At 39.4% G+C, this 13,648-nt stretch overlaps 1 protein-coding gene across 9 annotated transcripts in view; it reads left to right on the plus strand.

The window, feature by feature from the left end:
- ARHGEF7 (Rho guanine nucleotide exchange factor 7) overlaps positions 1–13,648 on the plus strand; it is a 133,261-nt gene that overhangs the window by 70,907 nt on the left and 48,706 nt on the right. For all 9 annotated transcript variants that reach the window (XM_045821204.1, XM_045821197.1, XM_045821195.1 and 6 more), the window contains 3 exons: positions 1,491–1,579; positions 12,066–12,160; positions 12,396–12,491. In XM_045821204.1, the coding sequence (XP_045677160.1) occupies positions 1,491–1,579; positions 12,066–12,160; positions 12,396–12,491 (280 nt within the window). The remainder of the gene's footprint in view (positions 1–1,490; positions 1,580–12,065; positions 12,161–12,395; positions 12,492–13,648) is intronic.

The raw sequence follows: 13,648 nt of genomic DNA on the forward strand, positions 1-13,648 counted from the left end.
GTTATTCAGTAGGATCCCCTGTACCCGGGGTTGCAGAAGTATTCCTTCAGAGAGGAATAGCATTGGCTTCCTCAGGGGCTCCCAGGGGTTTTCTTGCAGTAAGCAAATCCTGGTGGTTCTGTAGGAGCATGGTGTAGATTTGGAATGGACACCATGGCAGGGTCAGGCTCTGGGTTTTGATTTCTCAGTGGTTGTGTATCCAGTCTCTGAGTAGCTAGCACACTTCCTTGCTGTTTCTCTGGACCAGGAGAGAAGCAGCTTGGACAGAAGCTTCTAGGGTTCTTTTCATTTGTACAGGTCAGCAGTAGTTTCATCTCATTTTACTCTGCCCAAGTTGTACCAGGGCTGTGTCTTACTCCTGCATTGGTTGCACCCTAGTCCTTGGGACCACCCCTCACAGGCCCCTCCCTGTCATTGTTGGTGTTTTTCATCCCCTTTACTTTTTGCACCTAGGGAGTCCCCACCCCCTTTTTCTTTAGCATGTCTGCATTTAAATTATGTTGATTTCAGCATTCCTATAGTTTATTTAAAGAAAGGGGAAACCTTTCTTCACTTGACCCCTGGAAAGGTAGCACTGAATACATTCTCGCCATTTCCTCACCCCTCAGCAGTAGTGAACAGTATCACTTTGTAGCTGTCACACACACCCTGCCCCCACAGAACCAGTGATAGACCTATCCCATAGAATCAATGATAGACAGACAAACCTACACAGAGAACTAAGGGTAGACAGACATACCTCTCCCAATAAAACCAATGGCGCGCGCACGCACACACACACACACACACACACACATATATATATATATATACATTCTGAGAGCCATGATCTTAGCGAGCACTTCTTCAGTACTGATTATGCTCGACGATGTCTCTTGAAGGATGTTGAATGAAAGCCATGCAATTTAAAACTACTTTAATCCTTGCAGTATTCATGGCTGCTTTCATTGTTGTCACTTAATGTGGAAGTTATTAAGGCAGTGAGGTGCTTTCCTGATTTTTGCCTGTTTGGAGTGGCCTTCCTTCTCCTTTGTCTGTCGCCTTCAGCCAGACCATATTGTTCAGAGAGACTTTGAGAGACTTTTGCATTCTGAGTGATCAGAATCCTTGAAATACTGTTCAGACTGTGGGTCTTGATGTGTTAATTTTGTCAGATATCTGCCAACATTTTCTCTAATTCTGTTTGGGTAATATTTCATCTTCACTACACTGCTAAGCTACATGTATAGCTAACAATTTAGTGTTCTTTGCTGGCAACAATGGAGTGTAAGCTTTCAGAGATTTTCAGCCTGAACTCAGGTTGTCAAGCAGGAGAAGATGGGGGCACTGTGATGCCTCCTGGAGGTGTGCAGGCCTTCTGCTCAGCGCCCCCTTTTGGGTTTATTTCATTTGAGGTTGCTGGGTCAGTCATGGTGGGCTCTCTGTGGGGGCTGGTATATTTGGGTGTCTCTAATTTTGATCAGTAAAACTACATTACATTTATATTTCAGAAAAGCCTGTGTCTCCCAAATCTGGAACATTGAAGAGCCCTCCCAAAGGATTCGATACGACTGCCATTAACAAAAGCTATTATAACGTGGTGAGTAATTGCAAAATATTTTTTTAAAATACCTGGTTTTTTGAATGTCACTAAAACTCAGCAATGCAGATAGGTAAACTACTGAGTATGATAAGGATATAAAAATAAAAATCATGATCTGCTCCACACATGTAACCACCATTAATGTTTTGGTATGTTTCATTCTAATATCTCTATATTTTATAATCTTAAATAAATTTTAAATACTGTGAATCTGCAGTTGTACCTTGTTCTTGTCATATAACCAGGTATTGTGATCATATCCCCGTACCAAGTCTTTAAAAGTGAGATTTTAAAAAGGTATATAATGTGTTTTAAAGATTTTATGTGCATCAAATGCCATAATGCTTATATTTGGAGTAGACTGTAAGTACTTTAGATCAATATAGTTTCTTTATATCTTAACATAGTCTCTCCTGGGATTGGGGTATGTGTGTGTGTGTGTATACATTTGTGTACAGATATGTGTATATAAAAATATCAAATAGCATGAAATTAGAGGAGAGTGTCTAAAGATCATACATAGTAAAGACAAGGTTTCGGAGTCCCAAAACTTACTGCATTTTGAAACATAACATGAGCAGTTTGTGAGCTTCAAAAACATCTGTGATATAAAATCCAGTGTCTAATAGAAACCTTCTCTGTCCCTACACAGTTGCACATTGTACAGAACATAAAAATGATATTCTTTATTTGAGTAAAATTTTACATTGCTATTATATATCTATTTAATATGATAAACCAGCAGAGTAGGCTCTTTAAATATGGTTATGTTTTGAATTCTGTGGAAAGTGTGCATTTATTTTGTTATTTTTCTTCTACTTCAAGTTTTTTATTTTTTTGATCAGGGGATATATAAATCTGTGGCCATGAGACCTTTTGAATTTTTGAAGTGAAATAACAGCTGGTTAAGTGTTGTTATTTTCAGCAGCCCTTTTACCCCTTGTTTAATTTGCTGAACTGGTATGAAGAAATGGTGAAAAATTATGACAGATTTGAATGAGACAGTTCCACTACACTGACCTATTGCCACAGTCTTTGCTGTGAGTCTGTATATTCAGCTTTCTTCTAGGCATTTACCTTCCATTTGACCCAAATCTTACAGAACAAGTTGGCCTCAGGGGAAGTTTTCTCACTTTACAAGTTATTGTTGGGTGCCAGGCCTTGTTAAAGACATTGGGCATAAAACAGTAAATGGAAATGGCAGGAATTTTTCTTTTGTCAGCAGATGTTCTAGGACATGGATACAGTGAATTGTTGACTCTCTCCTTTTGTGTCCATTTTATTGCCTCTTTTCATAAATTCACTTTTCTACTCCTCATTCATTGGGCTTTGTGCATGATACTGCTGGACGTGTGCCATTAGCAGTGTTTGACTTCTTTTCCTTGTATTGGTCAACTCCAGATCTTCCTTTCTTGAGAAGTCCTTCATTTAAGCGTCTCCTTCTAGTCCCCTGGTTTCTTTTTCTTTTTACTAGTCTTCACCTGTTTCATCTGGACTCTGACTTCCACCTTAACTCTGTTGACTTCCAGAACATGGGGCTGCTCTGCTCATCCTCCCTCGGTTATGTTTAGCTCAGCACATCCTCTTCAGTCCTGTGCCTGCTGGATGTTTGTTCCTGGGATGCGATTCCACTAACTTCTCTGTGTTTTAGTGTGTGATGTGTCATATGTGTGGTTTTGTGTATGTAGCCAAAAGTGACAATTAAAGTCTTTTTATGGTTTTTCAAGGTTTCTTAGTAGGAAAACTGAACTTTTATCTCACGGAGCTTCCTTTTCCTCATGCATTCTTGTGTGAGATGTTGGTTTCTTTATTGTGGAGGGTTTCATGTGGTGAATAATGCAGTCATAGTCTGTGGTGATGCTCCCAAGAGAGGAGCTACTTATTTGCATTTAGAGTTTAAAGTAGTCCCTTCTTTTCTGTGGTTTCGCCTTCCTCAGTTTCAGTTAGCCATGGTCAACCATGGTCTGAAACTACTACATGGAAAGTTTCAGAAATAAATAGCCTCTAAGTTTGAAATTGTGTTCTGTTTTGAGTATCGTGATGAAATCTCCTGCTGTCTTGCTCAGTATATAGGAATCATCCCTTCTTTCAGTGTATACATGCTGTTTATACTACCCATCGCCTCAGTTTTCGTATTGACTGTTGTGCTGCCAAAGTGCTTGTGTGTAAGTAACCCTTATCTTACTTAATCACAGCCCCAAAGTGCTAGAGTAGTGGTGCTGGTGATTCAGATATACTACATTAGCAAATAGCGAATGTTAAAATTGCAGTTGTTGTGGATGGGCAGAAACTCATGGAATTCATAGAAAATCGACTTTTGATGTAGCATTCATTATTTTATAGTAGAGAAAAACAGTAAGCTGTAGAGGTTAAATGACTTGTCCAAGGTGACACAGTGATTAGTGACTCACCTAGGATTCAGTCTTAGCTTTTCTGAATTCTGTATTTCTAAATTATACAGGAAAGTAAAATATAGGACAGAATATTACAGAGAACAAGTATAGTAGATAGCATGTTAGTCATTTTTGAACTTTTGTGGTTTTGTTTTCGCAGGAAACTACTAAGGTATGGGTATATTTAACCCTACTGAAAGATAAGGCTCTCCAAGAGGTTAAGACTGGGGTTGGGCTGATGTTCCTAAACACAGTTACATGAAAGACCTAAGTCTAAACTTGGGATCAGTGGAGAGCAATGAGGAGAGTGTTGTAGTTGGAGGAACAAACATTTTGAAATTAAGATGCAAAAGGAGATAAGCATTAATGGGGATGGATATGAATCTTTGTGCTGGTGTATAATGATCAAGACATACCAGAAAACACTGGGAAGTGAAAAGTGATTCTTAGTGATTTATGATTGTTATCATGGCAGATTCATCATCTGTCTCTCTCCTCTTTGTCTGGGACTCCCATTGTACACTTGTTGATAAGCATGGGAGGTCCCACAGGTCTCTGAGGCTCTGTTCAGTTTTCTTTTTCGATTTAATCTTTATTGTATTTTTTCCATTACCATTTAGTCCCCTTTCCCCCCTTTCTCCTAGCACTCATCACACTGTTGTCCATGTTCAAGAGTCCTTTTTGCTCAATCTTTAAACCCGCTAACCTCCTCCACCCCCAGCTGTCATCCTGCTCCCCATCTATGAGTCTGTCACCAATGTGTGAGGAGCTCATTGAGACAAATACATTAAGATTAATAGATAAATAGGAAATGAAGCCAGCAGTATAAAACTGGGGAAATACTGATGGCTGTGTTTTAATCAGTTCAGGCTGCTCTAAAGAAATACTATAGATTAAGTGGATTGAACAGCTTCTGGGGGCTGGAAGCAAGGTTGGGTTATCCATGAAGTCCCTTTTCTTGGTTTATAGAGGGCCACCTTCTGTCATGTGCTCACAAGGTGGAGAGAGCAAGCTCTGGTCCTTTCATCCCTTTATTGTGACACTTGTCCCATGCACCAGGGCTCTGCCCTTATGACCTGATCACTTTCCAAAGGCCCCACCTCCTAATTCCTACTGAGACTTGGCACATTCCATCTTGGATACAGACATGCAGCCCATACCACTCTGACAAAATAGTTAAGCTTACCATAAAAAATTTGACAGCAACATTATATGTGTCCAGTAAGCAGCGATTTAAAAAGAGAATCTTCAGTTGTAATAATGGTGGGAATGTAAATCTATGTAGGATTCCTCAAAAGTAATATGGCAGGTATAGACAAAATTCTGAAAACACTAAAGCCTTTTAATATAGTAATTATACTTCTCAAAATCCATCCCAGAGAAATTACTTGAAATCTATTTTAAAAAGTTTGTGCAAAGGTGTTTTCATAGGATTATTTGTTATGGTAATAAGTTATAAGCAACCTAAAAATATAGCAGTAGAGGAATGATTAAGTAACCAGGAGTACATCCATTTTTAATAATTAAAAATGCAGTTTAAAAATATAAAAAATGCTTTTGTGTTAAGTGTAATGAGCAGTACTATGGAATTACATACAGAATGTGATTATGTTAAAATGTTGTCAGAAAATAGAAGGGAGAGTGCCGGAGAATGGTTTGAGTGGCAGAATTGTATTGCTGGGTAATACAAGTGGTAGTGATTTTGGAAGATTACTTTGGCATCACTGTTGAAAATGGCAGTAGGGCATCAGAGGCCATGGTTAGGGGCAGTAGGGCCTCAGACTTGGAGAATGACAGTGGAAGGGAGAAAAAAATCTAAGATACTTTAAAGAGTAGATTAATTTTTATAGAAAGCCACCACTGTTATCTTTATTTTCAAATGTGAAAACTATTTGCATCAGTATGTTTTCAGTGACTTAGGACAATGAATAATCAGGAGTGCCCTTGCTTAGGTGATGGGATAGGATGGGATGGGCAATGGGGTGGGGGTGGGTTTCAGGTTTTGTGTGCCCTATTGGTAGGCTGGTCAGGTAGAAGCCCCTAGCTGCCTATATAGACACTACATTATAAAATGAGGTTGATAGTGCTGGACTTGACCTTGAAGTATTGAGGTGTCTGGTGAAATACTTGGCCCTTAAGAGGTTTTCAGGGTTATTAGGAAGAGTGTTTAGGGCCATTTAGGATGTTAGGCATCACTGAGGCCATTATAGCATTTTGTTTGCAAACAGACATTCCATTTGAGGATTACCTGGGAGAGCTGTAGTCAAGGATGATGGGGTCTTCTAATTAAAGAAAACATGTTTGTGATGTGCTCGAGCTTGATGGATTTTGACAATGAAAGAACATTAACTGCACCTGCAGGATGGTAATAGGCCTCCTTCCTGATGGAGATGAGAGAAAGCACTTCTGATGTAGAAGCTGATGCCCATCCCTAGAGGGGGGAAGGTCTTGATCACCTCTTTTGAAGGATCAGGAGTTTCTGCAGTCATCGTTAAAAAATGAGGTCTCTTCAATATGTCGATCTAGAAGTTACAGGTTCTTAAAATCTTACATGTTCAGTGATATATTGGGGTTTTGTTTTCCAGGTTTTATTGAACTTTGACTTAAAAGTATATCAGTACTCTTTTTGTATGGGAAGGGCAAACAGTTATCCTTCCAGTCATGCCAAATATCATGAAAAGTCAGGGCAGCTTTTGCCTTTGAAACATTGTAAAGATGATATAATAGATAGCAATCATTAATTTTAATAAGTATACAAAATAGATGTACATCTTTCTTTCATAAAATGTTGTAGCAGACTTCCATGGACCTTTTCTGTGCTGCAGAGAAATAGTACATCTGTCTTTGCCCTTTGATCCTTGAATGGCCATGAACCTCTCTGCATGCTGGGTCAGGGAGAATGCCTTGAGCTTCTGACTTGACATCGAATGTGTACATTGAACAGCCCAAACTCAGCCCTAGTTTTGCTGCTTTTATCTTTTTTTTTTTTTTTAATCCCTGAGGAAGGAGGAGAGAAAGAGGGAGGGAGGGAGGGAGGGAGGGAGGGAGGAAGATTGCCTCCCGTATGCGCCCTGGCCAGGGATCAAATCTGTAACCTACAAATGTGCCCTGACTGGGAATTAAACTTGTATTCTTTTGGTGTATGGAATGAAGCCTCAACCAACTGAGTCCCCCTGCCAGGGCTGCATTTATCTTTTACTTGTCCCTCGGCTTCCCTCCATCTTTACCAAGATTGTTTTTTAATCCTTTGACATGTGATGTCTCTGCCCAGGCCTGTGTGTGGATAAGGTCCACTATCTCATGTGCTTGTTCCCTGTGGCTCTCCTAGAAAGCTGTTGCCCTCCTTTCTAATATCCCACCCACATTTCATATTGACAGGGGTCTGCTGATGTCTTTGACAAATTTTGCTCCCATTGTTTTTATATAATTTTCTTGTTTTATATTGATCACGATGTACATAAGGTTTTCAGGTGGTAGTAGAAGCCTGGCACAGAGTAGTAGCTAAGCATTTGGTAAATGAATGAAGGAATAACTGAGTTACTTAATCATGGAAAAGACTGGCTTATAAAATAATTACCTCCTGAATAATGGAGTTATGTAAAAAGTAGCTTCAAGTAGGATTCCAGGTTTGTGTTGGAAAGCTGCACTAGGTGGTTTGTAAGATTCCTTTCTACCTTAAGTCATGGACCTGACACTCTTGAGGAAAGGAATCCCTTTTTGTTTAAAAAAAAAAAAAGGAATTAGATCTGTAGACAAGTATAGTACCAGGTAGGACGTAGCAGAGCCAGGATTTGTGCCCAGGTCTGTTGCTCTCAACTCTGGCTCTTTACACATCAGAATGCAGTCATGCATATTAGGTTGCTTGCTAAGGACAGCTTTCTGTTGTGATGTCATCATTGTGAACCTGCAGCCTTTGCTCTTGTCTTAGTAACTAACCTTTTAGTGTTGGGAAGAAATAGCATCCCAAGATGTGTGAATCCCCAAATTTAGAAATACTGTAGTAACGTAACTTCTTATAGTCACATCAGACAAACTTTTTACGTGGCACCTCTTTTTGAGAGTTAATGTTATTAAGTATATGCAGAGATCAACAAACTACATTAAATCAGTGATTGCCAGGGATGGAGTGGGTTTGCTTCTGAGTGTTTTTTTGGCCTCTGGATTTGTGGAGCCAGGCAGAACTGTAGGAATTACTTCCTCTGGCAGCACTGCCCTTCCTTCCTCTCCTTTCCCTAGAGGCTGATTGATAGTTATTAGTGGCTCAAGTTCCACCTTAAAATACACTGTTTGAAAATTTCAGTATTAACTACAATTTAAATACAGGGACTGGGTTGCAAGGAAACATGCAGTGATTATTTTCCCTTGTGTGGGGCGGGGCTGATTAGGTGAGTAGGAGAAGGTTTAGGCCGATAGTGCCATTCTTTCATTTTTCCCATTGTGCTTATGAACCAGGGTTATGTTTTTGAAATTTGGTTTTAGTTTATGATGACAATTTTTATCTGGATCAAATCTTTAAAAATTACCTAATGTTTCTTTCCTTATATGTAGATTCTCTGTTCATTTTTAAAGGACCATCACTGCCATGTAAAATAAAACATGACATCTTCCAAGATTTGCAGTTGAAGTTGTAACTCGTTTGTAAAATCAGTGATACTAAGTTCTCCTTTAATGGTGGTAATAATAAAATGAGTTTCTGTGTGTCTGCAAGGTACTGAAATCAGTCATCCTTTGTTTTGCGTTGCTGTAGTGGCTGATAGTTCAGGGATTGTCTCTGTGGCTTGCCTGATGTCCTCCTTCTGTGTGGCACCATTGTTTGACTGGACTTGGTTCTCCACGCCTTATGCCTCAGGGAGAGTTCATGCTGGCTGAGCTCAGGCGGGGCTGTGGAGTAAAGACTGCTCTTTCTGTGAAAACGGCACGCGTTTGCTGGTGTCCTGCCTTCCTGTGATGGAGATTTGGCAACCTGGCTGTTAGGTCTTATGGGGTCCTGCAGCAGCCAGAGTTTGCAGAAGTCAAGAAAGGGAAGAAAGGTGATGACTGGAGTACACAGACGTGCTGCTGAGCATAGGGTGGAGGGATGTGTGGCCTCCTGACAGAGTGGCCAGTCAGTGTTGAGCATGACTCAGTTAGCCAAGTCTTGGTTTTGCCTCGGTGGAAAAAGCTAAGTGTAACTTGGATTGTTTGGAGTGGGAGTACTATAGAACTTGTCTTTAGCCTGTATTTGAAGATAATGTTTATGACTAGTAGTAGAAATGAACCAACTGAACTGCCTTAATAAATTGTGTAGCTTTTTGACAGGATTGCTTTTGGTACATTCTTGTGGAGGCTTCCGTATCTGCTTACTGTGATTAATTCTACTATTAAGGAAATGCCATTTTTTTTCTTCCACTCATACTAGTGATGTTTTCTTGCACAGTTTTCCTTTTATGTTACCTAGGAACTGTTTTCTGTTTTATAAAATAGGTGTTTAGTTTTTCAAGTGTGCTTTAGCTAGTGTTGCTAATAATTCCTAATGTTTGTAATTGAGACATGAAATCATATAATTTAACCTTTGTTGTAACATTGCAAAAGGACTTTTCATTGTACACGTCTGTGACATTTTTGTTTTTATTTTTAGTTCAATGATCCATTATACTTGGCTTACTTCACATTATTTTTGAAGGGTAAGATCTGGTTTAAGTATAATTCTCCGGTGATGCAGTGGCTGACGTCGCACTGTGTTCTCTGACCACTAGTCCTTTGATATTTGTGTCTAATGAGTATATTTCTTCGAAGGAAGACATTATAATCATAGGATCAGCACCCAGATTCCCCCACAAAGGAATGAACTCTGGAGTGGCCCCTCCTCCCTCTGGCTCACTCCACCGTCTTCCATGAATAGAGCCATTCAGGGGCAAAACCAGTGTTCAGTGTCAGAGTGAAAGAACCTCTGATTCTCTGCAAATTAAATAGTGTAGTATGTAAGTTATTTAATCAGGTTTGCATTTACTCATGAGTGACTGTAGTCTCTCCTCAGAGTACACAGAAAACAGGAGTGAACAGAATAATCTATGTGGTATTTATTAATGCTGTAATCTAAGTTTTTAGCTTAACAAGTACTTTTTTTCTTAAGTGTTTAAACATACATTTTGATGATCAAAAATGAGGAGGATAAAACCTGAGTGTGTTCGATAGCTTTATTCTGTAAGAAATTTTTTTTGTATGGTTAATTTAGAATGACTTGTTAGTTTTGGAAGACAGAGCACATGTTAGTGCATGTAGTGGATCCTCAGAAAAAAAACATGTAACATGATTTCCTGGTTAAAGAAGATGCTGACTCTCTTAACAGAGGGGAATAAAAAATGAAGTTGAGGAAGGGCTTTCACTTTCTTTAGTAGTCACGTCAGGTCACACAGGAGGCTTGAGTCCTGCCCTTAGTCTGATGGCTGTGTAGTGTCAGAGAGACCTAGGCTTTCACATTCTGCCTCTGCTATTCACTAGCTATTTGATTTGGGGTAAGTTACTTAATCTACCTACACTTTGGTCTTTTCCTCTGAAAAGGGCATAGGTTTTGTGAGGATTAGAGATAATGTATCTAGAGCACCCTGCTCAGTGCTGGGAATAGAATAAGCATCAGTAATTAGTCTTAAGCCTGCTCGTGCATCCCGGCTCTACCTGCAGACCTCAGCACCTTCTCACCTTGCCCTGTGAGGAGCCTCTTGGTGATGACTGGTGGGAAGAGGCTCATGCTTCAGTTCAGCTGTTTTGCACTTTATATTTAACTCTCAGTTTTTAGGAGTTCAGTGATTTTTGGCTAAATTTGCCACACTAATATAGGATGCCAGGAAACACTTTAATTATTAGGTTGATTTATAATTAATCTGCTGTCTCTAAATAAAGTACAGGCATACTTCATAGATTTTGTGGGTTCAGTTCCAGGCCACCACAATAGAGCGAGGATTGCAATAGTGAGTTGTGATCTTTTTGCTGGTCGAGGAGGGTCTTGCCTACAGTTACACACACACACACACACACACACCCTCTGTGAAGCACCATAAAGAGAAGTGCAATAAAATGAGGTGTGCCTGTAGTGGCTATTTAAAGGTCGTTTTATACTGGTAGACCTTCAATTTTTAATAAATGTGTGTAGGATGATCTGAGCTCTCATATTTCTGATGAAGGTCTGTAGTTGTAGTTGTAAGAAATCGATTTAGCTTTCTTAGATGTGATCAAGGAAATGAGCAAACTTCATTTTTTTAGTTGAAATATACTTTATATGTGTTAAAATGTATAGATTGTAAGGTTGCAGTTCAGTGAAGTTCAGTGAGCTTTGACAGGTGTGTATGTTTATGTAATAACTTCCCAAATTATGATCTACAACATGGCTGTCACCCCAGAATTTTATCTCATGTCCCTTTCCCCCTTGTTACACTCCCTTCCCCCACTTTTTATTCCATTTCCGCTATTGTAGATTAGTTTTGCTTGTTCCTGGACTTACTGTAGATGGAATATGCAGCCCTGGCCAATGTGGCTTAGTCGGTTGGAGTGTCATCCTGAGACCAAAAGGTTGCAGATTTGATCTCTGGTCTGGGTGGAGGCTCCTGCAACTCCTGGTCCTGATATATATGGGAGGCAACCAGTTGATGCTTCTGTCTTTCTTCCTCTTTCTCTAAAAGCAATGAAAAAAAAATGTCCTCGGGTGAATGAAGATTTAAAAAAAATGGAATATGCAGAAGATGCTTTTTGTGAATGGTTTCTGCACAACACAGTGTTTAGAGATTCATCCACACATCTGTGCTTTTGCAATTATCAGTGGTTTCCCTTGTTATCTGTAGGCTTGGCATTACTTACTTATCTGATGAAGGAATTCATGCTAGCCTCATTCTGCGTATACCTGTGCCAAATGCTTGGGTGTAAAATGAAGTCAGTGGTGTAGCTGTGGTAATAGTAACTAAGTGGTAGTGAATTGTATGTGTATCTGTGTATGATAGTAAACACATTAATATTATATAGAAGCAACAATGTGAATTGAACAAAAGCTCGATGGTGGTGAATTTTTGAAAGTTTATAAATCTTAATGTCAAATAATACTTATTCATCATTTATTTTAGGTGCTACAGAATATTTTGGAAACAGAAAATGAATATTCTAAAGAACTTCAGACTATGCTTTCAACCTATCTACGGCCATTGCAGACCAGTGAGAAGTAAGTTAGATGATAAATTGGGTTAATTGTAGAGTAGTCATGACCTTAGGTGTTCCCTTGCATTTTCAAAGAATAGAGGATGAAGTACTGGAACAGAAGTTAGTGTACTGGTTTGCCTTAGACATAAGCAATTTGTTTATTAGGTTAAGATTTTAATGGGGCATTGGGATGGGAAAGCAGAGGAGTATAAGTAAAACTGTTTACCTATTTTTACTGTTTTTTTTCTTGGCTCTAGGTTAAGTTCAGCAAACACTTCATATTTAATGGGAAATCTAGAAGAAATATGTTCTTTCCAGCAAATGCTTGTACAGTCTTTAGAAGAATGCACCAAGTAAGTAAGATGCTAAAATTCACAAAATTCAGATTTGTGTGACAGTTATTTAAAGGATTAAGTTTAACATAATTTTAGAATTTACATTTCCAAAGATGGAAACTAGGTTATTTTGAAAATTTTAGGTATATTATCTTTTATCGTAAAAGCTGTGTTTTACGTTATCTAAATTTTACATTAGTGGTCTTTAGAGGAGGCATCTGTTGACTAGTCAGAGAAAAGTAAGGGTTTCACGTGAGTGATGATTTTTAAGGTGTTGGGGGGAAGTAGGTGATGAGTAACTCTGGTGGCGGAGAGGGTGGCATGTGAGAGCATGGAGGTGCCGGTGGCTTGGTTTCCTGCGTGCTGCCATGTGCTCCACGGGGGGGCGCTTGTGCACACACCCTTGAAGGCCACGTCTTCCCAGCATTGTCTTCCAGCGAGTGTTGTTCCTGGCCTGAGGAGGCTGAGAAATTGTAAAGCACTGCACATGTAATGTGCTGTTGAGATCTCTTAAGGACTTGGTTTTGTCACGTTTCCAAGATCTTGTTTTTCCCCCTGGGACTAGGGGGCAGGTGTATTCTGATGATCGGACATGATATTTTTTTTTTCTGTGTGACTATTTTATGTTCTTTGTTAACAGATATTAAAGGATCTTTATGAAATGCCTGCTGGGTGTTAGATGACTTAAAGTCAGAATGCACATGAGAAGTTTGAGATTCTTGTCCATCAGGTTATATTGATGTTTATGTATTTGTGGGTTTGATAAAGGAGGGCAGCGTGTTTTATTTTTGCATTCTCTTTAATTTTGTAGTCACCAGAAGGACCAGAAAGTTTTTTCCTCTCTGGTTGGTCTCTGGTTTTTCTTCCAGGTTTTTGCTTATGTCTTTCTCAGTCTTGTAAGTGGTGAGGGCCTGCCTGCTGTACCAGCAGCTCTTTAAGTTGGTAACAGTTTGCCATGCTGTAAGTAGGTTTGCTCCCCTACCTTTGGCTTCAAGGCCCCATTGAGGCCTTTCATGTCGGAAGCTGTGGCAATGAAAGCTGCTTGTCAGTGTAACGAAACACTAGCTCTCAAACAGAAGTTCACAGTTGTTGTTTTTGCAGTATTTTTGGTTTGCATACAATGACATTACTTACCTGATCATTAAGAGTAGTTTGAGAATCACTTTGCTTTCCTT

Source organism: Phyllostomus hastatus, unplaced genomic scaffold (genome assembly GCF_019186645.2).
Source record: "Phyllostomus hastatus isolate PE091 unplaced genomic scaffold, TTU_PhHast_1.1 phas_scaffold_46, whole genome shotgun sequence".
NCBI lineage: Eukaryota > Metazoa > Chordata > Mammalia > Chiroptera > Phyllostomidae > Phyllostomus > Phyllostomus hastatus.